We start from the raw sequence: 24955 nt of genomic DNA on the forward strand, positions 1-24955 counted from the left end.
CTCCAAAAGTCACAACTCAGGCAGACCAAGGCCAATATCCTCAGACCGAACTAAAGTGGTAATTAAAAGACATTTTTACTCATTCTGGCTTGGGTCTGCGTCCTTTCTTTTGAACCTACAGTATAGAAATAATATCTCTGACACCACCTACTCCTAAATCTTTTTTCCGGGAGACAACCTTTCCAACTTCTTTTTCGCATTTTTCCCCACTGCAAGAATGAGAAAATCCTCTCAAAGTTATGTATTTTCTATTATTTGTCTCAATTAAAATATAAGCCTTCTTTTCTAAGTAAAAATATATTTTTAAAATCTGAGTAGGGGGCTGCATCAGCCTGCGTAGGTTGTGAAGGAACAGGTAAAGGTTTATTCCACGCTGAAAGGAAAAGAAAAGAGAACATTTTGTGTTTCGACTGTGGAGCCTTCTACAGGGGTCACCATTTCACAGCAGAAACGTTGTGTCTCTTTTCCTTTCAGCATGGAAAAAACCTATATCTTTTTAAAAAGCAGACAACACACACTATTGTTATGTTTCATATGAAATCTGTCTTTGAAAATATAACGTTCTTTTGGTTCACATACAGTAAGTGGGTCCTCCTCAAGTCACTATATCTCCTGTACAGAAGTTTGACATCGCCTTCCAGTCTGTAATGCTGGGACTGAAAGAAGATTTCCATAAAGAGACATACAATGACCTACAAATAAAACACAAATTGCAGAATTCCTATGACAGCGCCCAAAAATAGACAACAGAAATATTTGGAAACGAAACAAGATTGCTGCTTACTGTATGTATGTAATGTTTAATCCAAATTTAATTCAGAAACTCAGTGTCACAGACAAAAAAGGAAGGCAGTTTGCAAATCCTTCTCACAACGCTGGGTGCAAGAGACAAATAAAGCTGGTCACAATTCAAAGCAGATCATGTCCAACACAGAGACACATGTACGAAGAAAAAAAAAACACTACAAGATTCTCTTTGTAATGTTAAGCAAATGGAAAAGGAAATCTTGAATAAGGAGTTTGTGGTTCTGGTTATGAAGGATGTCTGCCTTGAAGAAGCCACCCAGGGTTTTCTAGGCTGATGGGACTTTGCTTCAGGCGCAGACCCAGATGTGTAGGAAACCGACAGTTAGTTCTCTTCCTCAGGGTGAAGATTCCAAAATCAACAAGAGAAATGAAGGGAGAAGAAAAAGGAGAGAGAATAAAACTTCAGAGCTGTGCTCACCATGTTTTTTTCAACAGAACACCAGCTTCTCTTAACCCACTACTTGTAAGACACAACAGTAAAGCAGCAAAATAGACTGTCAGACATAAAATGACCAAGAAGAACACACTAAAGATATGACTTGCTTTGACTGTTTGCATACTCGGATTACTATGCAATCTGTAAGGAGAGAATGTTAAAATTGACAATGCTTTCAGTGCTAATGTACTTGAGAATGGTCACATGAGAACTGTTCTCTAGGTCCACTTAAGTCTCACTGTAATATTTTCTCATTCATTTGGTTTTCAAAACTGTTCTGCTATGGTTATGCTGTCTAGTGTTCACATTCACGACAAAGGATACTGAGTTCCACACTTACTTGAACCTATGCTTTCTCTTTTTGTCAGAAAAACACATGGCTCTGCAGCGTGCTGAATTATCAGTGTCTTCAAACAATATTTTTGTCGGTATAAATATATAGAGGTAAATAGGGTCCAGGATTAAATAACACAATGTTTTGTAGTATCTTGAAATACTGTAAAGAGCAGAGAATTCTTGACTAAGCCTGGACTGGCTGTTAAAGCATTGCCACATGATTGTAATGATGAGTATTATAAGAGAATAAACATATCACGTTGAAAGATTTAAAATCCTAGCAAAATATAACGTTTAATTATGATGCGACAAAAACTTAATAAGAAAAAATGACATTCAATAGTTTGAAAATAGAAATCATGGCTCATGAATCAATTGGTAATTACTAAAATCAACCGATGTTGGGAATACATACTGTTTTCTCATACTTAAGTTATAAACCGAAATGATTGTTTTCTTTGAGACTTCTTTAATCAAAAGTAAACTAATAACGTATCTATTGAATTGTTCGAGTCGACCTATTAAATCGTTAAAAAGGACCATCAAAGCCTACATTGTGAGTCATCGCGCCCTCTAGTGGCCTGTGTGTTGTGTGTTTACAATTTTTAAGTTTTAATGGATTTTCTAAAGTTTAGCATTCAGACAAATTGTCAAACTGGGTTCATCCCCGCCTCCCGTGTTGCCCAAAATCAAACTTGAAATCAACAGAACACGATCCTTAACCCACGAGTTCCTGAAAGGAATTATTTCGCCTTCTTTCCTTGTATCTTTAAAAAGAAAAAAAAAACCTTCCTACCTCCTCCTCCGGTAAACAGTAAAGCACAACTTCATTCAGCTTCACTCGGCAGGGTTAGGGGGAACCGAAGCAAACGGGAGCATGGCGGAAATTCGGGCAGACTTGTTCGCTTCTTTCCAGGCAACGTAAGGCGAGGTGCAGTGTGGACCGTATTTTAGTTGTTTATTATATAACCTTGTATAAGGGTTCAACTATTAATAAAAAGACAAGAAAAGGCAGCGCACACTCTGAGGCGGCCGATACCTTTCGCACTTTCAGAAGTAAAGATGCGTTTTCACCCTGGATTGTGCTGGGTCCTCGTGAATGCGCTCCTGCGGTGTGTCTCCTCCAGAGCAGCCCAGAGTGGGACAGGGCATTGCCAGCCGCCCAAGTCGGTAAGTTACCTGTCGGACCTGATGCTCACTGCCGGACCAGTGCTGCGGCACCCACACTTGATTTCTGACGAGACAGCCTGCCTTGCGCTGTATCCCCATCTCACGGGGGAGAACGTATTTATTTTTAAAATACACGTTGTGCGCCTCTTAGCAAAGTTTTCATAGAAGCACGTCTTTCTAAAACAAATCGTTTTTGATTTGGGGGAAAAAAAGACAAATTGGGGAAACCCCACAGCAGTGGTCGCCGACCACTTTACATTTTTTTTACTGACCTGTTAAAATTATTATGAAAGGAAACCTTTGGCATTCTGAATTGGAATTGGCTTAAACTGACTATGTGTTGGAAAAATCTGGGAGGACAGACAGGAACAACAATAATTGAAATTTAAAATAACTGTCAAGAACAGAATTATGTATTTTGTTCACTAGATACATTATTCAGTCAGGAAATATCGCTGTGTCATGGGTTTAAGTTAACATTATCTCGTTTTCACCGCCGTTTTCAAGACGTAAGCACAATTTTACTATAGGAAATGTGAAAAGAAAACATTATTTTGACTATTTTCTTAGTTATTAGATGAACTAAGCGTATCAATAACTGATACAGTAAAATACGGACTGTTATCTGTTAAACTTTATAAGAACGTTTTGAAGATCTGAGACTGAGCGTCGGTGGCTGATTAATTGAGTAATTAATACTAATAATAACCTCCTCAAAACCTGCATTGCTGATAATAGGAAATGAAATGCTGAGTTCTTCATTACACAAGTGCTTCCTACTTACTTTCGATTGAACACCAATAATTGTAGAAGTTGTTCATGTCCACTGCGGTCACAGTACAAGGGAAATAACTAAATTAAATCGGGAAGTACATTTTATTTCTTGTTCTCGTAATAATTTGTTTAACACAGATATGCTTTATATACGCACATTTTATTTCACCGCGCTTACATCTATGCTTGCTTGCGGCTTCAATTAGAATTCTTTCTTTAATAGTGACAAACCCAAATTTCGACCCCAGAGGAAGAGATTGTTTTGCCCGCTTTTGACGCACACTTGAACTTCTCTTATGACAACATTGACGAAACGTCGAAAATTTAAACTAGAAGTGCACGACCAATTACAGCTACACTGCCAGGCTTGCAGTATTTTACCCTATAGGCAGATACTAAATGAACTTCAGATCAGTCTTTTTAATAGAGTGTCAGAAATTTACAAACTCAAAACCACGAGCAAATCTATTGAAAGAAGCATTTGTTTAAACACTGATTACAACACTTTTGTTGAAACGAAAACAAAAGTACATTAAGTGAATTTATTATACAGTACATTAGACTCATAGCGTGTTTGTTTATCGATTTTTGTTACCTTGTTTTGTATTAAGGGTATATCAATTTCGGAAACAGAAAGGTACAACATAAGCTGCTAAATTTAACTCCATCTACGACTGAACTATAGTTGTAGTAATGTTGTAATAACCTACACGGGGGCTGTTCATATACTGTATGTCTTCAGTATTTTTAGTTTAGCAAAATAAAACGGGATTCTGTCATATCCACTTTAAATGCTTATTCATGAAGACGTACAAACAGAACACAACTTGTTCCGATTTGCAGACAAATTAGATAGCAAAATTTAACATAGGGCAAAATTGCGAAACTAATTTAGAGAAGAAATGCAAAACAAAGGTGGGGATTGAGTGCCGAAACATGAACGATGCTCTCTGCGTCGATTGTCCTACAGGAAATTCTCTTTTGCACGTCGGGCCTACAGCATGACTATGGTGCGGGCTATTTCTGGGTTTATTGCCTCACGTCAGTTAATTTCAGCAGTTTAAATCACACCCAGAACATTCAGTGAAAAAAAGTGCAGGTTAATTCCACACAAAGAGTAGAACAGACATCCTTTTCAGGTGTCTCAGACCTGATTAAGGCCACACAACCGAAATGATCCGTATTGTAACTGTACCAGTTTCTTTGTAGACGACACGATGCTGCACCTCTTAACAATTAACACTTCCGTCGTTAAATTCCATGTTTCAATTTTTATTTAGCGACCTAGATTTGACCCACGGACTATAAACATATCAGGTGTTTTAGTGACATAACTGCATATCAGCCCTAAAATCTTAGAATTGACTTTTTTCATTACATTCGGTGCTTATTGTAATAATGTCTTAATGTCCATATCCACTTGCTTCCCTTTTGAACTGTAGCTACAGTACAGTTCAGTACAATTCAAATTGTTGAATTGTCACACTCCCCAGTTAACAGAGGTACAGTACGAAAGCGAAATTCTTCACGTTCCGTTTTGCACATGTGGAAATATCAGTTCTCATTGTTCTTAAGAGTATTATGCCGAGTATTGCTGATCATCTGTTGGACCGGTCTCTGAATTGGATATCAACTATTTAAAACAGGACCATTTGAAATAAGCTATAAAGAGCTATTTATAGACTTTGTACTATGTCCAAGTTTTAAAAAACCCATCTACTCGGGTTTTTTTGCCAGCATCGTTTACCAACCTTTTTATTAAAAAATGAACACTTTTACCCTTGAAAGTTGGGACCTTTTTGTCTACGCTCGCCTTATAATGATTAAATATCGTGTTTACTCATACTGAGTAGGTTTGTCCAGTAAATATGAAGCCAATAACAATGAGGCTGTCATGCTCAATGCTACAGAATGTAGTACAGTATGTTGCCCTTTGTATATCACAACCAGAGTATACACATTCTATTCTACAGCAGATTATATAACAATGTTCTATACTCCCTCTATATATACAATCGATTCAAATTTTAAATATCCTTAAATTGATTGACTAAGTTTACACTTAAATTACAAAGGAAGAAAAACTAATTTCCTATAGGTACATTATCGATGTATTTTGTTAACCGAAACAAAAGTATAACACGGAACGTTATTTTTTCGAGGATATATTTCAGGGACAGGACGTTGGAACAAGCACACGTATTGTATAACTGTTTTCACTGACGTGGTACCGTTAGTCTTTCCCTGCCAAGCCCCGACACAGCCCCGTCAGTGTCCCGTTTGTGTCACAACCCAGATGACCGACTCAATTGCAAAGCAGTAGTAGATATCGCGACTTCATACGCAAAAAAAAAGTTCGTGTGCTATCAGCTTTTAGGGATGTGATATTAGCTTGGAAACGTAATGCTATTACAATTACTGAAAAAATAAATGACATACTGTAGACTTTTTCTGAGGGTGTCAGTTACCAATTTGCAATCGAGTCAGAAACCATATGAAGTCACTCAGAACACATACTGTAATATTACGTAGGAGTGTACGTCATATTTCATGACTATTCCTTTTACTGTATATCATTTTTTCGTAATGTTTTGTTGATATAGAAATATGCCTTTCATTGCAAGGCAGTTTCAACAATTTATGGCACTACTGCGTGCGATCCAAGCAGCAATATGTGGTGCGTACTTTGTGTAGCTTTATCAAGGTAACAATTTCGGCAGGTTATAAAAATGAAATGTCTTCTTTTGAAATAGGCCTTTTTATTTTAAACAAACATGGAAGAACTGTAAAAAGGAAAAAACATTCTGTCCATCTTACAAGTTTAGAGCCAAAGCTACAGTAGCAGCTACAGTATTGATCTGAGGATCTCAGCCAGCTGTCTGATTGACTTTGTCCCTGCTTTTGAAAATTTTAAATGTTCTTTGTAACCTTTGCTTTTCCAAGACAAAATCCATTAAAGGGTGTAAGACTGTACTTTAAGCCTGTAAATATACAGTGTGCATAGCCGCTATTCTACAGTATGTACTCCTGAGTATCTTATTTGTCATTTGGTGACCATATTCTATGTAAGAAAACTAGAAAAATTCATCCCTATAAGCTCTATACTGTACAGTAGCTACAGTAAGTGAAAACACCCAGTTTTTGTGCCTGAAACTCCTGGCTGGGAATCTAGTTCAAGTTAACTTTGTGTAAGGGATATTTCCTTGTATCTGTTCTAAAGAAATTCCATTTTAGTTTCCAATTGTGTTCCTGTGTTCTTTTTTTGTAAACTGAGTGTAAAAGAATGAATTAACTTTCTTTTCCCTGAGGATTTCACAATTGCATCTTATACTTATACCCTTATACTCTTTCTAAGGGTGTAATATAATTTTTGTGGAATTGTGACTAAAACTGAATACTTCATTATTAATGAGGTATTTATAATGCAGTGTACAATTTTAACAAAATTATTTATGACTGAAATTTAATGCTTTCAAATAGATATCCTTACATTTTGTTAATTTGTCTTTGTAATGTTGTCTGGAAGAAGAATTATGTCAAAATGAGCACATATTAATCTCTTTTGTGTTTCCTATAATTCTTTCTGTCTGCACTTACTGTATCTACAATATGTCATTTATTGAATTTACTTTGCTGCCTCTACAGACTTTGCTGCCCTTTCAATTTTTGTATCCTTTCTGTGTTTTCATCTGTTTTGTATTGCTTACTGTGTATGTTCTGCTTGGTTTCATTCATGCTTCTCTCACATTTCATAATACTTTATCGGAATAATTCAGTGTTCAAGACAGACACCCAGAATTGTGATTCTCTTCCAGGATGGGTACATGTGAATAAACCATTATGGCAAAAGATTTCTATTTTCTGGCAGGGTTTGTTTTCTGGTCCATTTTTGAAAGGTTTCATAGTGGGCATTTTCGTTTGAAAAGCTGTAACGGTAAAGAAGAAATTTAAGCACAGAACATACTTGACAAAACATGGAGTATAAGGAATCAAATAAGCCGTGGATTAAATATAGTAAGGAATTTTTTCAAAGCAAATGTTATTTGTTTTTCCGTTATTATTCACCCCAAAGAAAAACACATTCTTCTGTTACTTTCACTTAATGGTGCTGATAAACTGAAGTTTGTAGGGGGGACCAAATTGTAATATTGCACTGGACACTCTTTCCTCACTATTAGTGCAGCAAATACAGCAATTAGAATTTGACCAGACTATTGAAAAGGATTGAATAGTCTGTATCTTCTTGGAGTTTGGAAATACTAGTAACTGTCTGCTCTCAGTTGTATAAATAAGGGTAATTAAATAATTGTTGCCCAGAGTTCATCGTGCTAATACCCCTCCACAGTTCTCAAGGTTGTCACAAAGAGTCCAGACTTCCATCTTCATATTTCCAGGTGGTCATCCTTCAAACCACGCAGGTTAGAGGACAGCCAAATGCTCGGTTGTCTGCAGTTGCTGTATGTTCTTGTGATTTAGCTGCCCTCCAAATTCCGGTCTTTTTTCCTTTCAGGAAAGCGACATGAACTCGTTCCTCTGGAAAATCAAGAGAGATCCCCCTTCCTTCCTTTTCGGGACGATCCACGTGCCTTACACCCGCGTCTGGGACTTCATCCCGGAGAACTCCAAGGCGGCTTTCCAGCAGAGCAGCAACGTGTTCTTCGAGCTCGACCTCACCGACCCCTACACCATCTCCGCCCTCACCAGCTGCCAGCTGCTGCCCCAGGGCGAGAACCTCCAGACGCTGCTGCCCCGCGACCTCTACCGCCGGCTCAAGCGGCACCTGGACTACGTCAAGCACATGATGGCCCACTGGGTCACCCCCGACCAGCGCGGGAAGGGGCTCTACGCCGACTACCTCTTCAACGCCATCGCCGGGAACTGGGAGCGCAAGCGCCCGGTGTGGGTGATGCTGATGGTGAACTCGCTGACCGAGTCGGACGTGCGCTCCCGCGGGGTGCCCGTGCTGGATCTATACCTGGCCCAGGAGGCAGAGCGACTGCGCAAGAGGACGGGCGCTGTGGAGAAAGTAGAGGAGCAGTGCCACCCTCTCAACGGCCTCAATTTCTCCCAGGTAGGGACGGCCGGAGCCCCGTGAAGGGAAATGGGCCGATTTCCCCTCAGCCCGTGAATGAGCCTCAGTGGACTCTACTAGTTTCCCTACTAGTTCGAGCACTTCGGGCGGTTTATAACGGTGTTTCGTGTTTATGTTGGGGGGTTTCCTTCCTTTCGGAAAAAGAAACCAGCGGGGGAAAAAGACAAGTGAAATTAAAGACTTGGTCCGGAAGTGGAGGCACTGACCGGGACTGTTAAGGAGTAGAAACACGCTAATAAAGACATTGCTGGTGCCCTAGTGAGGAGAGTCCTGCAGCAGGGGAAAGTGAAGAAGAGGAAACTCTGTGGGTATAATAGCTAGGCAGTGCTTTGCTTTGGTATTGACCGTGATCAGAATTAAAAGAACAAAGATCTTACAGCCCAAAGTAATACAATATCAAAGAAAGAGCTACGTAATTGTAACATTTAATATAGAAATACTGTATATACAAAAGCCTCCTTTGTTTTTTTCTGCATGTATAACAACTTTTGTTATGAATACAGCTTAGTTAGGTGAGAAAACATAGTTAGGTTCTTTACCGCAATCTTTACCTCATATTGACCTTCAACTTCTTGATCACAACAGCTCAGGGAAAATCATGTATGAGTAGCCAGCAACTTAAAACAAAATGTCTAAAATGTACCACTGAACCGTGATACTGCTTAAAGAAGGAAAACCATTAAGTGAAAAGTGTAAAACAAAGCAAAATGCCTGACTTTTGCGTGACAAAGTATAGCTTTCAGGATCAGAATCAGCCTTTGGGTATATGGAGGTTTTGTTTTGAGGCACAGCAGTGCTGTCAGGGCGGTCTGTGTGAAGGAATCCATCACACATCTGTCAGCAAGCTGATTGGCTACATGACATTATCTCATACTTGGTATACAATACGGTTCCTACTCAGTCAGTAACCTGAGATTCTGTCACAGCCAAAATAGTTTGCTTACCGATGACATAACATCAAGACATTTCATTTTCTGGGGTTGTAGGGTGATATAGAGTTTGAAACAAGAGGTCTTTAGAAGTTGTTTAAGTGATGTCAACTACAGGAAAACGGCTCAATTTAAAGCCAGTGCTGTAATGTAGGAGTTGGCAACCTTGGCACTTTCATTACATTCCTTTGCAAGTCAGGCTCCTTATTTATAGGCGATCTTCAACAGCACAGTCATAGTACATTAAGTAAATAAAATACTTGCTTGATTGAAGTCCTGAAATGGAATGGAATCCCTGATCTAATGAATTTGTAATACAGCGTTGTATAATCTTCTGTCCTCATGAGAAATTCCTCAGTGGGAGTAGACTCCCGCTGATCAGAGCTTGACTGCAGTTCTGTTGGAGAGTGTTAACATGACGTCCAGGCTATTCACGATTTCAGGAGAGCATTGTGACAGGGTCACTAAATTCACACATCTCTGAGGCACTATTGTTTAAACATCAACTTCACACTGAGCTGTCAGTATCATAAGAGCCTGTCTAAGCAGTCCCTCCCACATAAGCCCAAAGCACTGAAGAGGGGCCCGCAGTAGAGAACAAGCTATTGAATTTTTCATGTTTAAGGACATTATGCTCTTTAACTATATTGTTATTTTGCAAATTAGGTTTTTAGATATGTTCAATTAAATTTAGATTAATACATCCTAATTAGACCCATTGTGCAAATGAACAGATCACATTTAAGATCAAGCTGTGCATAGAACCAACAATAGCCTCAGTCCCACTCAGCTCCTTGTCTTGCCTGGCTGTCACAGTGTGACAAACCACGATGCTGGTCTCTTCATGAGTCTTTTTCTCCTCTAAAGACTGTTTTTTTTCACACTGGTGAGCACAAAGGACCCTAACAGACCTTGTGTCCTGTACATTAGTTACTTAGTAATACTAGCAGGACAAGTTTCTTCTCCCCAGTGGAATTGTTTCTTCATGTACCTGCAGTTAAAAATTCCACTACGCTTTCATGCCAATACTAGAATAATTATTTTTCAGCTGCTTAAGAAGGGGCAGGAGCAAAAAGTCTTGAGAATCACACTGCTAATGGCTTTATTGCAGTCAAAGATTACTTAATTAATTGCTGGAGTGTTGGAGTAAGGACTTACAGTGAAAGGGGAAGGAGAGACCCCAGTAATGACAGTAATCCATTGCAGTTCGTAAGCATGCAGCTCCAGCTACTCTCAAGAGCGTGCTCTGCCCCTCCAGTCACACATCCTGGCATGTTGTTTCAGGGCTGCCTGGAGCTGCTGTGCGGTAACAAAATCTGGATATCCTGCTGCCCGCAATAAAGTTGTGCTAATTTGAGAGATTTCCCTTGGCAACCTTTCTCTTTCATCAGCACCTCTTAACTACACTGTCAAGACAGGCTTGTCACACACGTAGTGAGCCACTTAAAATTCACTTTCAGACCAGTAGGCATCTCAGCCAGTACAGTGCAATTCTATACGCAAAGGGCATTCTCCATATAGAAACGTTTGACTGGTTTTCTCTCCTTTTATCCCCAGTGTTTCAGTAATGTACACCGTATTGTAAGGATCTTTAGCTGAGTGCATGTATTGTATGCTGAAGTAAAATTCTATATGGAGATAGCAAGGGTTTTTAAATGCGGTCCGTTTGCTCAAACCAACAGACTGAGTCAGTTACAGCTTTATGAATCCTCTTTTTATATAAACACAAGCTGGCACATTGCGCCACTGTGTCTTAGCTGCTTTTCCCTATGTCTTGTCAAACTGATCGTGGCAATGTCAGCAGAACAGTTTTAGATATTTTCCTTTTAAATTGGCTTCATAACTCTGCTCTCCTCCCCGCTGATAGCTGATGTGTGGTGAGCGTTCTGGCGCACTATGGCTGCCGTCGCATCATCCAGGTGGATGCTGCACATTGGTGGTGGTGGAGGGGAGTCCCCATTACCTGTAAAGCGCTTTCAGTGGAGTGTCCAGAAAAGCGCTATATAAGTGTAAGCAATTATTATTATTATAATTAAACAGATTCATCTGAGCTCAACTGCATGGTCTCATATAACAAAATGTGGATGTTCAGTTTTCCCATGTATGAGGAATCCCTTCTGAGGCTAGGAATATTCTCCAGCAGGTTTTGATGCTACTGTAACTTACAAGTTCATCTGCTGTTGCCTGTGTGAGAATTATGCTGAAAATGATAAACAAATCATATTTATTTAAACTGCCATCTTTAACCCACATCCCAGTGGTGCATTCTGGTGCCCTGTATTCTTAAAGTACTTTCGTCCAAAGACTTTCTGTTAACTGTCGAATAACTTTAGGAAGGCTAGAGTTGGTGCCAATGTTTAATTATTGGAGGGTCGACCTGAAGCCACACTAAATGAAGTATAAATAGGGGTAACAGATGCTCGTTTCCGAATGTTCATTAGTTGGCATCCCTCCCTGTCAGACTCTGTAGCAGCTCTTTGACTCTTTGGTAGTGATTGTGATAGCCTTATCCATGTGGCCAGGCAGTTTGTTCCCTCAAGCAAGCAGGTTTATGCCAAATCTGTATCTCTGTTTACTCTGAGAACTGATTTCTGCTCTTTTCCGTATCCAACATACTGTATAACGCCTAAATAAATAATATCTGCCAAAAGACACAACTTGTGACATGGGAGGTTTTAAGTTTGTTAAATATATTAAAGTAAAAAGTTCCAGTCGCCTAAAATCAGCTTGAAGCTCTTTGCCTTGTCATTTTCTTGGTATCTGTGTTGTTTCAGCTTGAATCGGTTACAGTGGCTTGTGTATCTGAGAATGTTATAAGGGAGGGTGTGTACAGATAGAGGAGACACCGAAAGGCCTTAACTAGAATTTGGGCCAGTATGCAAGCTCATTTGTTTTCTAAAGAGAAGACAAACGCTGAATAAACGCGAGACTGCCAGTTCTAGAAAAGGCTGGTGGTTTGTTTAAACGTTGTCGTTTGATGGCATCAATCTTAACTATCAGCAATTGAAACTGGTTAAGTATGGCTAAAGTTTTTATGTGCTAGTACCAGTGAACTTTGTCTGGACTGGCATGGGCTGGGAACCTACAGATCAATGCATTGATATTACTGTATACCAGATTTAAACTAGTCAGGCCATCCCTCTACCAAGACTTATCTTGAGATGTTGCTTTTGGTAAAGATGCTGTACAAAGGGTCGTAGCCGTGGCAAGTTGGAACTAATGAATCTTTACTGAGGATCACGTCTTGAATGTTATTTACAGTAGTAGCTCTTAAGTCTTGTAATTTGAGTTATTTTTATCTCCTCCGACTGAGGCAATTGTACAATATTGATACTTTTATTGGTGTTTTATTCAAAAGACATGTAAGGACTCCCATCAGCACTGACGGGCATGGAGAAAGGTAAGTTAAGGTTTACTGCCTACTAATCAAAGAACAAATTATTTCACTTATTCAGTTATTGTGGTTCTGTTATGATCAGCCCACATATTACTTGTTCACAATAAAAAACAGCAGCTTACACTATCCTGTAATTAGCCTAGCAAGATTAACTTTAAATGTTTGTGATTCATCTTTTACTCCTGAACTGTGAAAAATGCCTTAGTGCTTTGAAGTAGGATCCTTTCTAAGACACACTAACACTGTATATTCCTGTCAAAGAACAGCACAAACTTCAATATTTCCCCCCCGTTTCACACTCCAATATTTTTCTGTAGCTTTGTTCTTATTTCTAAGGTTTGTGTTAGTTTGTGAATGCTTCATACAGAATGGAAGTCCTGGTAAACAAAAATGTTGTACAGAAAAGCCTCCACTGGTGTATGTCATTCACATTCAAGCTCTTGTTCAGTGTGCCACTCATTGCTGAAACCAAATTAAATTAAAAGGTGTTTTTTCAAACAAGAGTGTGGATGTTTAATCTAGGGCTGCTGGAGAACAATCTGTCCTGACAGCTGGTGGGCTTGTTTACTGTGAAGTGTCTCTGACATTACAGAAAGATGGAGGGGAATCATCTTTCGTTTGTGAGAGATCAGGGCTTATTTTGATAAGTCGAGCAGCAAAGTAGGTAAACAAATTTTGGGCGTGCAACTTTCCCCGATATTTGTTTTTGATTGTATTCTAGTCAGAGCCCACCCCGGTGTCCGTGGGCTGAGGTCACACGAGCTGGCGCCCCGCTCTTGCACAAGGGTCAGAGGTCAAAGCCTTGCTGACAGTGCTGGTTGGTGTCAGGAGACACTAGTCTGTGCAGATTAGTACACAGACTGGCTTTCATGGGGCCACAATTTCTATTTTTAGAGAAATTATTTGCCAGACCTGAACCCACCCCAAGGTCCATCATTTCATCCACGCAGATTGTTCTAGGCACATCTTCTCCATGTTAAGCACTGTGGTACCAACTTACACAATATACTGAAAACGAGCCACTTTAAGTGAACATGATATATTGTTTTAAATGGAAAATACTTGAATTTCTTAAACTAAATTATTTCTATTCTACACTTAATATGTGACCCCCCCCTCCAAGTACTTTAAATGTGGAGAAATAGATATTTCCTTGAAAACTGGACTAAGAGATCAACACAGATGTTGATTTAAAGCTGAGGTTTAGGAGAGAGCAGGAGCTGCAATCATTCTCTGCATTCTAGTTGACATGAGGAGACGTGCAGTAGAGACCCAAGGGACATTGGAGATTTCTGTGGGAATCATGGGAAATGCAACTGTCTGTTGTGAAGAGACAGGCAGACATTTTGCACCAGGTTATTCTAAGCTAAGGGACATCCAAATATTGTGGCACATCTCCAGATGAATGTAATTAAAAATTGACTTAATGAAACCCCTAAGCAACACACGTGATTTAATAGTGATTTCATGACCTCTACATGACCTGCTTATAATAAAATCTCAGAACAAGTTGGATGCCGAGTTTTGAGTGTTTGAACCACTATGGAGTGTGCACAAAACATACAGTTTCACACAAACAAATCTCCCGAAAGAAGCAGCTGACAGTAATGTCCCGATTCTTGAAGATAACCATTACTTGCAATCCTCATACCTGAGCAAAAACCAAGAGCCCTAAACTAACCTGAATGATTAATTACTTGCATTAGAAATACAAAACACATGGTAAAACAGTTATAATATAGTCATAGTGGAACTGATAAAGCCATCATGAATGGTATGCTTTATGATCTTATCACTCATTATGGCTAACCAAATTCTAAAACTGTGATAATGGCAACACCAGACACTAGGTTTCAAATTAACAATACTGCCAGCGTGTCACTATTCATTTCCGTGTTTGAGCGGTCTGTCTTTGTCTTAGAATTTCCTACAGGATTCTAGTTCTGACAGTGGTCCCCTTTTGGGAAAGACTGCACAGTTAACTTTCAGTTTATCTTTCAGTTTGACTCTACAATAGTCATTCCTAAATCGACAGGCACAGGAGAGTTCTACTCAATTACTACATGTCACCCATTTGCAATATTCACTGCATTGTCACTTTTACTCAGAAACACTTGTGCATTGAACCTGGCTTAACATTTAAAAACGTTTTCATTTTATTAATCACTATTCCCCCTTTACAATGGGAAACTCGATTAATTTAATGCTCCAATGTTCATCTTCACACTATGCACTACACAATTATTCTCTGGTTATTATTTTTTTATTAATAACCACTAATTTCCCCTATAACTATCTCCACCAGCTGATCCTGTTTGGCCAGAGACACCACTCTTTAATCAAAACTTGCACCCCTGACACAGCTGCAGCAACAGGTTTGTCAGCACTACAACAGATATTCACCCTCTGCTATCCAAGTTCAGATATAGACTGTCTTCCTTTTCTTCCTGACTTCTCTTATAGTCTTCACAATTAGCCCAGAGATGACCCAATCACACCAGTTCCTCTCCCTTATGTGGAATTGCACTCCCTGTGATTGCTAATTACTTATTCAGAACATCTGCTTCTCTTTCAAATGGTTCTTTCAATGAGCAGTCAGCCTTCCAGACAGATAGTTTGATAGCTATTTAGCATACTGACTTCTGAATATTAAAATATATCCCATAGTGCACTCAAATTCCAAAAACACTTTTGGCCAAAGCAATAGCAATTAGTAAAAAATTACTAAAGATATTAATAATAAATACATATTGTTTTTTTGTATTTACAAAAAAATATTTCAGAAGCTCATTGTCTGTCCCTCTGAATTTGGGACACATCCTGGGGTGCAGCTCTTCTGAGGTTCCCCCCTGCCCAGTAGAATTAGAAAAGCTGTTCTGATTCTGGTAGGAGATGGAATTCTAGCATTAGATTGGTTATTTTAGTGAAGAATGTTTGATCCTAATTTAGTTCTTGCATTCTTGCACTGCAGCAGAAAGTGCATCTCTGTCTCTGTTTCCACTTCCTGGCAGTGGGTGCACAGCCAGGTCTGCCTGTGTTGCCCAGTTTCTACGGCCAGGCTGTAGTCACTGAGCCCGTACTTCATCAGAAACTGTTTCTCCTTGCGGAACCCTAGCCTGCTTAGATACTCAGCTAGTGCGTCTTTTTAGTCTGTTGTCTTTTTAGGGCATAGTAGCTTTCTTATTTGTGTTTGTGTGTGTGCGTCCCAGTGTGTGAGGCAGTGTTGTCTGGTTTGTGCTGTGATTGGTTGACTTTGATTTGTGCAGTTCTGGTTTTGCCGTCCTGAGGCTGGTTGATGTCAGTGAGCTGCAGGACCAGTTGGGTGAGGGATCAGCTCGGCTCTTGGATCAGGGCCTCATGGTGGTAGGAATTCTGGTCACTACATTTTAGGTGTAGTCAATATTTTATTGCTCTTTTCTGTATGTTGGTTAGCAGTGTGTACTGGCCTATTTCAGGCCTCCATCTTCTGTCCCATTTGTTTTAAACCTTGTTTACTATCAGACAGGATAAAAAACCGCCTGGAATTTCCTGTTCTCAATATTGCTAGTACATTCTCTGGCTAAAGACTGACAAACCGCTTAATCTTCACAATAATAAAATGCAGCTCTGGGAAACTGTATTTCTTTTAGTCCATCATACACATTTTTTCATGTCAGAAATGTAACTGAAACTGATCAACTTCAGTTCAGTAATTAAATACTTTAAGAGTGGTGTATGACAGTGAAGAGTCCCAAATGTTTCTGTTGCATTATTATAATACCTCGGTATTTCGAATTTAATTAATTTGACTATTCAGGTGCTTTTCATAGTGAGTTTACCAGCTGAAAAGTCTTAGCTGTCGGAATGGAAATCTTCTGTTTTTAATCTTATTGATCCAGTAGCACTGTGTTTTCTTTTATATTCGCTGCCATTTGCACCTCCCTAACTCTTTTTCCACATTGGACCTGCTGGATTAGGGACCTGGCTTCGGGGATTTTATTTATTGAACGTCTGTCCTCCGTATCCTGAGTATGTTTCTCTCCGTATTGAATGTCCTAGCTGTGAGAACGAATTCTCCACATTGAAACTGCTGATCCCAGCACAGTGTTTTCTGAAAGAAATAAAGGACTGGTATTGAACAGCCTTTTGGTTATGTTTTTAATGCCAGCATAATCCCTGATTCAAAATCCCACACAAATGGATCACTCGTTTCTTCCTTATTTAGCAGTAAGGCATTACAGAAGAGAGGAAAGATTGTTTTTTTAATTTGACACAGATTTTGAGTAATATAATTCATTGACTTTTGAATTAAAAATGGATTCTAAATTATTTCCAAAAACTTTCCTCTCAGTATGTTATGGACATTTTGAATGAACAATGGTATTGTAACTTTGGAAGTATGGAGCATTTGAATTACGTCTGATTATGAATTATTATATAAAAAACCAAATAATCCTTTTAATTTGATAATAATCTCTGTTCAATGTGAGAAAGACTTAGTCTTCGTGTATGCGTTAATTAAGTAGTTTATGCCAAGGACATTAAATTGCAATAAGGATGTGCCCCATCCTATACATTTAGTCATTCACAATGAAGTAGCACCCATGCACCCATAAACTGCGAGGTGAAAAAGATGTGTCAAATAGCAGCACAGTTTTAGGACGATCTACCTTTCAGAATAAAAAAATAGGTAAAGGCTTCTTCCATACTGAAAAGAAAAGAAAATAAAAGAAATGAGACGTAATGTTTTGGCTGTGGAGCCTTTTTGAGGTGCTCTCTTTCCTTTCCTTTCAGCATGGAATAAACCTTTACCTGTTCCTTTCCAGCCTACGCAGGCTGATGCAGCCCCCTACTTGAACTGATAAAAACTAAACGGCATGAAAACGTGTACCTATACAGTACAGCCCTCCCAAGATAGGTTGCTGGGTGGCTTGTGAAGAATGTGAGCCACCTCACAGAGAGCAGGCTTAATATCCCTCTTCTTATGTTCACAGTGTGAACTCTGTGTCAGAACAAAGACTGTATTTTATTAAGAGAACCAATTTGTTCTTAATTGACCTGTCTGGTTGCAAGCGGTAAAAAGAATCTTCTGTGTCCTGCCAACATGTTTGGGAGATCAATGTGAGAAATGGCATACTTTCTGGAATAATTAGCTCTAAGCGGTCAGTCGTTTGTAACATCCCTGGCTTGTTTTGTTTATGTGAAAATCACATTTTCCCATTTTCTTTTTACGGGCTAGATGTACAGAAGCTTACAGGTTGTTTTACAGCGCCAGAATTGTTTCCATCTGGAATCATCTCGCTCTGTGCCCTTGAGGCTGTCTTTCTTCATGAAGTCATCTCTGATTGCGTTAGAGAAAATGTGCCCAGATATCTAAATATCTGTGCATGCACTTTCCAGTGTGAAATCTTACTGCAGGGGTTACAGCTCATCACCTCCTTCACATACCGTAGATATAACTTCCTTTGACTGCTAAATTGCTGTCCTCATTGGACTTTACATTGTTTTCTTGTTACATTTTTCTGAACTTTTGGTGTTGTTGCCAATCTGTTTTGAAATTGTCTTTACAGATGGTGAAGGCCTGAAGATGTATATTAAAATATTTCTCTGAGGGCTATGATGCCTTGGCTTTAGTCACACAGGTGTTGTGCACCTGTTGTGTCTTTCCATTACTCTAAAGAGTTGCATTTTTCATAGGGTAGTTGACACTGTATTTTAATAATGCCTGTGCTATTGTTCATGGAGTGAGTTAGGTCCTTTGTATTATGTAAGTCCTTCAACTGTTGCTGACAAATGTTTTGTGACTTAAGTTTCCCACTGACGCAAAAACCACCAGTTGCAGTCATAAAGTTTTAGTAGTGTGCACATAAATCCTAATTTTTTATTTCCTTCAGGAACACTTTGTGCCCATTTTAAGAAAAAAAAAAGACAGACTCAAATAAACACGCATTTATAGGGAATTTGTGTAATGTTACATGGTTGAATGTGGATTGGAACTCATTTCTGCCCTTTATGCAATTTAAACCAGTTTTCACTTAGTTCTGGTCCCAAAGAGCCTCTGGTTCTCATTGCATCCATTGGGAAGCTTTTAAGGTCATGACCACTGCATTCTTGGAACTGTACCCAAAGAAATGTATTCAGAATCAGGAATCATGGATTAGGTGTACAATAATGTGACCCCATTCACATCAGAAAACACTGACTAAAGCCACAAAGCCCAGTGACCATCACTACAATGATAAAACAGTAAAAATAAAAAAAAATCTTAATAATAAAACACTTCCAAGTCCATAAATGTTTTTAAAAAGATAAAAAAGAATAGGTTCTGCTTTGGAGGATGAAGCACTAGCAATATGTGAAGATATATTTATTCTGCCATAAGTAAAAGGACAGTGAATTCAAAACTGCTACTGTACTTCTGTGGTATGCTCAATATTTCGGATTTAAGATGAAACGATGAATATGAAGCAACAGTACAGAATGTACTGAGTTGTTCTGTGCACATATGCGTTAACTTTTTAGAATAATACCACTTTTTGTGTTCCATCCCTCCCCATTTCACCTGACTTGGGGGGGATTGAACACAAAAAGTGCTATTATTCCAAATATAAGAACAGAAATACCCAGAAATAAAAGGAGGCATTGTGTGTTTCCCTCATATTAATTTGTTCATCTCAAATCTGAATTACATGAGTATGCAGGAAAAAATAGCAATGCTGACTTCATTGTCCAAATATGTACCTTATGGAAGGCACTGTATTTGCATGTCTGTAAATCATTCACAACACATAAACATGCATGAGCACTAGAATGTGGAAAATGAAACAAGTAACAACCTTGCAGTGAACCCTGTTTGCCAAGTATGTTCGTCCTGGCCACTGTGCAGGCTGGGTTCATGGCCTCTAATGCCAAGCCTTGTAATGGAGCCCAAGCTTAGCTCGGCTGTCCTGCTCTAGCAATGCGGGAACAGAGCTGAGTGAAGCAGCAGGCAGGAGCAGAAAGGGGCAAGCAAGTCCCACAACCATGGAACATGGGATTGCATACACAACAGGGAAATCTGTTTATCCCTGAGAGATTATCAAAGGCTTGAATAAAGTGCAACAATCGCTGCCATTGGACCTGACTGATTTGCTGGGTCTTTTCCACTCTAATCTCCTCACTCAGAGACTGACCTGTTGTTTTAAAGAAGGACAAAACCAGATGTGAAGTCTGCACCCACATCCCTCCTAACCCAGGGCTGGCTTGGAACCACAAAACAAGGAGAAAACCTGAACTGCACGATGTTACAATATTACACAGAAATGCTGACTATATTGGAAAAGTCAAGGTTTGTGTTACAGTATATAAACACAGTCCGTCTTAAAGTAGGAGTCACTTAATATAACTTCAGAAAACAAAATGGTACAGTTGCTCTAGTCAGACTCACAGACATTTACAAAACACACCAACACCATATTAGGTATTGTAATATCAGGAAGGTACCTTACTGATAACAGTAGTGCTATCAGTTTTTACTAAGGCGCCTTGATACAGTACTTCTACAAATTAAATGACATTAATGAATCAACTACAGTTTGAAATGACTGTTAGTTTTATATTTTTTGCTACTATCTTCAACTGGCTTACTGCCCTGCATATTTAAGGCAGACAGTTTTTGCTTTAGGTGTCATAATGCCCAAGTTATACTGCATCTGACTCTTTTTCAAAAGGAAGACAAATGACAGAAATTCTCACATTTACAGTACATGGCAGCTGAGACCCAGAACTTCGTAGAAAAAGGTCCAGAAAAAGGAAAACACCAGCTTGAAAGATGAGACCTCAAAGATAAAATCCACATTTTTGAAACAATGTAACTGTTTAGAATGGAAACAAAGGACTGTGATGTGGAATGAAGTAAACCTTTTTAAAAGTCCTTTCTCCCATTTTCTCTTCCATTAAACTACTATACTGTATGTACTGTAGTCAGTTTGAAAACCTTTCAGTTTTCTTGCACTGTTGGCCATAATGAAGTTTAAATGTGAATGAAAAGATTGTATTTTCGAATATGAAACTGGATTTAAATTATTCATATACACCCTATTATTGTTATGTTAAAGACCTTTATGTACAGTACATGTTAGTTGAGGACAGTGGCTTGGTTTGGAGTTTTAATTAAGCTCTGTAGTCACTTGCTCATTTGAGTCCTAAATTTATTATTAGCTGACTAGGAGCACAGCTCCTCAAACGCCATCACATAATTCAGCAGAGTTGGCTCTCTGGGGCTGGCAGTGCATATAGCAGCACAGATGTGTAACAAGCAGATTTCTGGAAGAGCAGTGCTCACAGTCTTCATTTTCCCTGGGATGTACAAGTATTGCAGCAGTGAGCAGAGACGAATAACAATTTGCAACTCTAAATGTGGAGTGCATAAAAATAAATATTACTGGCATTTGTAGTCTCTGTGAGCAGCTATTTCAACCTTTTTAACTGTGATGTGGTTAAGGTGCTTGTAGCTACAAAACAAGCACAAGCCTACTCTATTCAGTGTGGTCTCACAACATTTGCCCCATATTATTATTTTTAATTAACAGTCCCAAATACTTGTGATCATTGACAACCTCTACAGTCTGTTTAATACAATGGATTTGAAGCAGGCTACATTTTAATTAAAAAAAACTCATGAACAGGTACTATACTGTATGTACTGAGAGGGCAAAAAGGACCTAAACTCTTTCTCTGCTTTGAGAGACATGATACAAAGGATGAGTGGAAGGAGATTCAATCTTTGTAAATCATCACCATGGAAACGTGGTGAAACAAAATGAAGAAAATAGGAAAAGGTGATAATGCACTTTAAAGAAATGTGTGGGTTAGGATATGGTCATAAAACATCTCAACCCTTTGCCAGGATGTCAGTATCCTGGGAGACGAATAATCTGGCTCAGCACCTCTGCAGCTCTGAGTCTACACTCATCTCAAGTCACAGGAGAATTAAAATTCATCATTACTCCCTTCCTGGAAAGAGACTGGAGTTGGAAGCTTAGTGTGGCTCCTACATGCGTCTCGTGGAGTCAATGGTTATTTGAAAGTACAGCAGATCCCTTTGGGGGACCTTTACAAAAGTGAATGATGGAGGCACATTTGTAGAAACAAAAAGAAAGTACTATGCAATCAGGGTGAAATAATGTATTGTTGGACGATTGTTAGCACTGTTCTGGCTGCGTATGGTTTCACCGAAATAAATCTCGCTGAGAATATGAACGTTTTATTTCCCAGATCAGAAGTATCAAGTACTCTAACTCTACTTATGGTTTCCAGTCGCAGCTGGGTGTGCGTCCTCGTCCTCCAAAGTTTCCTTGCACTTTTTAGTGCCTCGCTGCCCGTTTACCGATTTAGGCCTTATTTAATTCTCTCTGCAAAGTCAGTCTGCTTACAGTAAGTTTGGTGGAGGAATTGGGAAATTTAATTTGGAATTGGCTCCCTTTTTTTCCCCTAACCTTCAACCCTTCGTATTCAAAATGTTTTCTGTCCAAACAGAGAAGGACAGGCCAAGGAAAATGAACAGACTGACAACTCAAAGAGCACAGCAAGGGAGAGGGGCTAGAGCCACAGTGGGGGAAGAGAGGCTCAGACTGGGAAACATTCTCACAGGAAAACAGGAAACCTTTCAGTTTCTCTATTTTCACTCCTGCCAGGAGATGCAGTTTCATAGTTTTCTTTGCATCAGATTTGAAAGGCAAATCGGTCAATTTCACCTGTCATTCACTGTTTTTTCTTCTTCGTTCGGTCCCTGGAACAGTTTAAATCTAATATCAAACACATGTGAGCATTTAAGAGGCAAATGAGTTGAAAAATCAAATTTACTTAAAGATTACTTTAAAGTTTGATCCCCAAAGGGTCACATTCGTCTGCCAGAGACTGATGGCCTGATTTAATTATACCTCAGGCTGAGACAGAGTGAAGGAAATAAGCACTGAAATAAGCTGACTAAATGGAATTGGTAATAGGAGCATAGTCACTGACTTAGTGCTGGAGGTGTACAGCAGGTGAAAATGCCTTAGAAAGACGATGAGCTGCTCCTTCTAAAATTACTTGGCTTTTTCTCATTTGAAATTCACCCCTGTGTCTTTACCAAATGGTGTTTTAACGAAAATATAGAAACTTCACAGGGCCTTTCCACACCTATATTATCTCTAGCTCACATTCGACTGTCAAAAGTTACCCTCACACTGACCAGCAGATTTTGCACGTCAGCCGTGGTCTTTAGAAAACTCTTTACAAATCAGCACTTATAAAAAAATGTTTGTGGAAAAAATTAACATTCCACCCTGTGGGCATGTGGTGTTGCTGTTGCTAAGGTGCTTATAGGTTCAGAATTCTGAGGTGTTCAGGGACAGTGAGTGTTTCTTGAGGCATCGAGAGGCTCAAGTCTGATTTTCTTCCTATGTAACCGTACAATGAACACTTACAAACTCCCTAAAATGGAACTGGGGAAAGAGGCAACTTCTCCTGCCTAGTCAGTCATCTACAAAACTAAACTAATACTCTATAGTTTTATTATTTTAAAACTTCTGTTGGAATTCTATAGTTGCTCTTTCCACAAAAGGGCATTCCATGAAATGCTGTTTGATATGATTGCCGTGTGTAAACAGTGCCTTCATAGACTTTGTGGAACCTGCGTTGTGATTTCAAGGATATCCAGAATTGCAGGAACAGTAAGATCTGTAACCTATTAATACACCACCAGAAAAGCTCATTTCTGAGAAATATCTGGTTCACTAACACTAACTCCAAATAAACTACAAATTATCCAATCCTTTATTTGCAAGTGAATATTGCCAACTATTTCCTTTTTATGTTCCCAATCAAATTATTTTTCTTCTTAACCTACTGTAGGTCTCCAATATAAATACCGTATGTGTGCTTAGTTTTAACAGCCATCTGCCACTTGTTCCATTGTGAGTCCCTCAGTGCCTATAGGACATTGAGCATGAAGTTGAGGATTCATGCTGAGCTCTGGGACAGAACCATAAGTTAGCAGCAGGCAGGTGAGCAAGGGACACTGTCAGACTCAAACATGCATAACCTCAACCAATTCTGTGCAAATACTTAGGAGATCCTGTTGTCTCTAATAGCATAGCCCAGACCTACATCCATTACTGGGCTGAATCCATAGAATTTATAATTAATAATAATTGGTTACACTTATATGGCACTTTTCTGGACACTCCACTCAAAGCGCTTTACAGGTAATGGGGACTCCCCTCCACTACCACCAATACTCCCCTCCAAAACCCCTACTCTTTTGGAGAAACACCCTGGGATTTTTAATGACCACAGAGAGTCAGGAAGTCAGTTTTATGTCTCATGCCAAGGACTGCATATATTTTTACAGTATAGTTTCCCCGTCACTAGACTGGGGCATTAGGACCAACATAGACCACAGTGTGGACGACCCCTGTTGGCCCCACTAACACCTCTTCCAGCAGCAACCTTAGTTTTTCCCAGGAGGTCTCCCATCCAGGTACTGACCAGGCTCACACCTGCTTACAGTAGGTTCAGTGGGTTGCCAGTTGTGAATTGCAGGGTGATATGGCTGCTGGCTATTCCTCAGAACTAGGGCCTTTAACAGCTGAGCCTCCCAGGTCTTCTTGTCTTCAATATCTATTTCATCTCTTGGTAGATTAACACTGTACAACTCTTTCATCGCTTTGAGAAAACTGAGTGGAAATTTTGCTGTGGAGCAAAATCACTCTTGAGTTTCCACTGTAGTCAGCTGCACCCTTAGCAGCAAAAAGATAGAAATCATTGTTATTTCAATCTCACATATCTCAAATATTCGCAGCGCTTGAGCTTTTCTCAAAGCGAGGCGTGGGTTTTGCCTCTGATCTGAGGTACTGACACCAGTGAGCTGTGCAAGGTGAAGCCCCAACTGTTTGCCATTAGAGAAACAGGATGCTGTTCCAAGATTCCTGCTCCAGCAGGACCTCCTCACCACATGCACATCAACGTCAGCTATTGAATAAGAGAGAACGACTCGAGCTCTTTTGAACACA

The 24955-nt window shown here is 39.4% G+C and overlaps 1 protein-coding gene and 1 long non-coding RNA gene across 3 annotated transcripts in view; one reads left to right on the plus strand and one right to left on the minus strand.

Annotated features, from left to right (window-relative positions):
• Positions 1–784: 784 nt before the first annotated feature.
• On the minus strand, positions 785–2705 carry LOC138241252 (uncharacterized). Of its 2 annotated transcripts, none has more exons than XR_011190434.1 (2): positions 2619–2705; positions 785–1137 (listed from the first exon to the last, which is right to left on the minus strand). It is a non-coding gene; the product is annotated as an uncharacterized lncRNA (long non-coding RNA). The 2 variants fall into 2 exon arrangements; XR_011190435.1 differs by having other exon boundaries at positions 785–1141; positions 2619–2704.
• trabd2b (TraB domain containing 2B) overlaps positions 2267–24955 on the plus strand; it is a 93959-nt gene continuing 71270 nt past the window's right edge. Inside the window, exons 1-2 of the mRNA XM_006635278.3 lie at positions 2267–2749; positions 8034–8594. Of these exons, the coding sequence (XP_006635341.1) occupies positions 2642–2749; positions 8034–8594 (669 nt within the window). The 5' untranslated portion in view covers positions 2267–2641. The remainder of the gene's footprint in view (positions 2750–8033; positions 8595–24955) is intronic.

Source organism: Lepisosteus oculatus, chromosome 9 (genome assembly GCF_040954835.1).
Source record: "Lepisosteus oculatus isolate fLepOcu1 chromosome 9, fLepOcu1.hap2, whole genome shotgun sequence".
Classification (NCBI taxonomy): domain Eukaryota; kingdom Metazoa; phylum Chordata; class Actinopteri; order Semionotiformes; family Lepisosteidae; genus Lepisosteus; species Lepisosteus oculatus.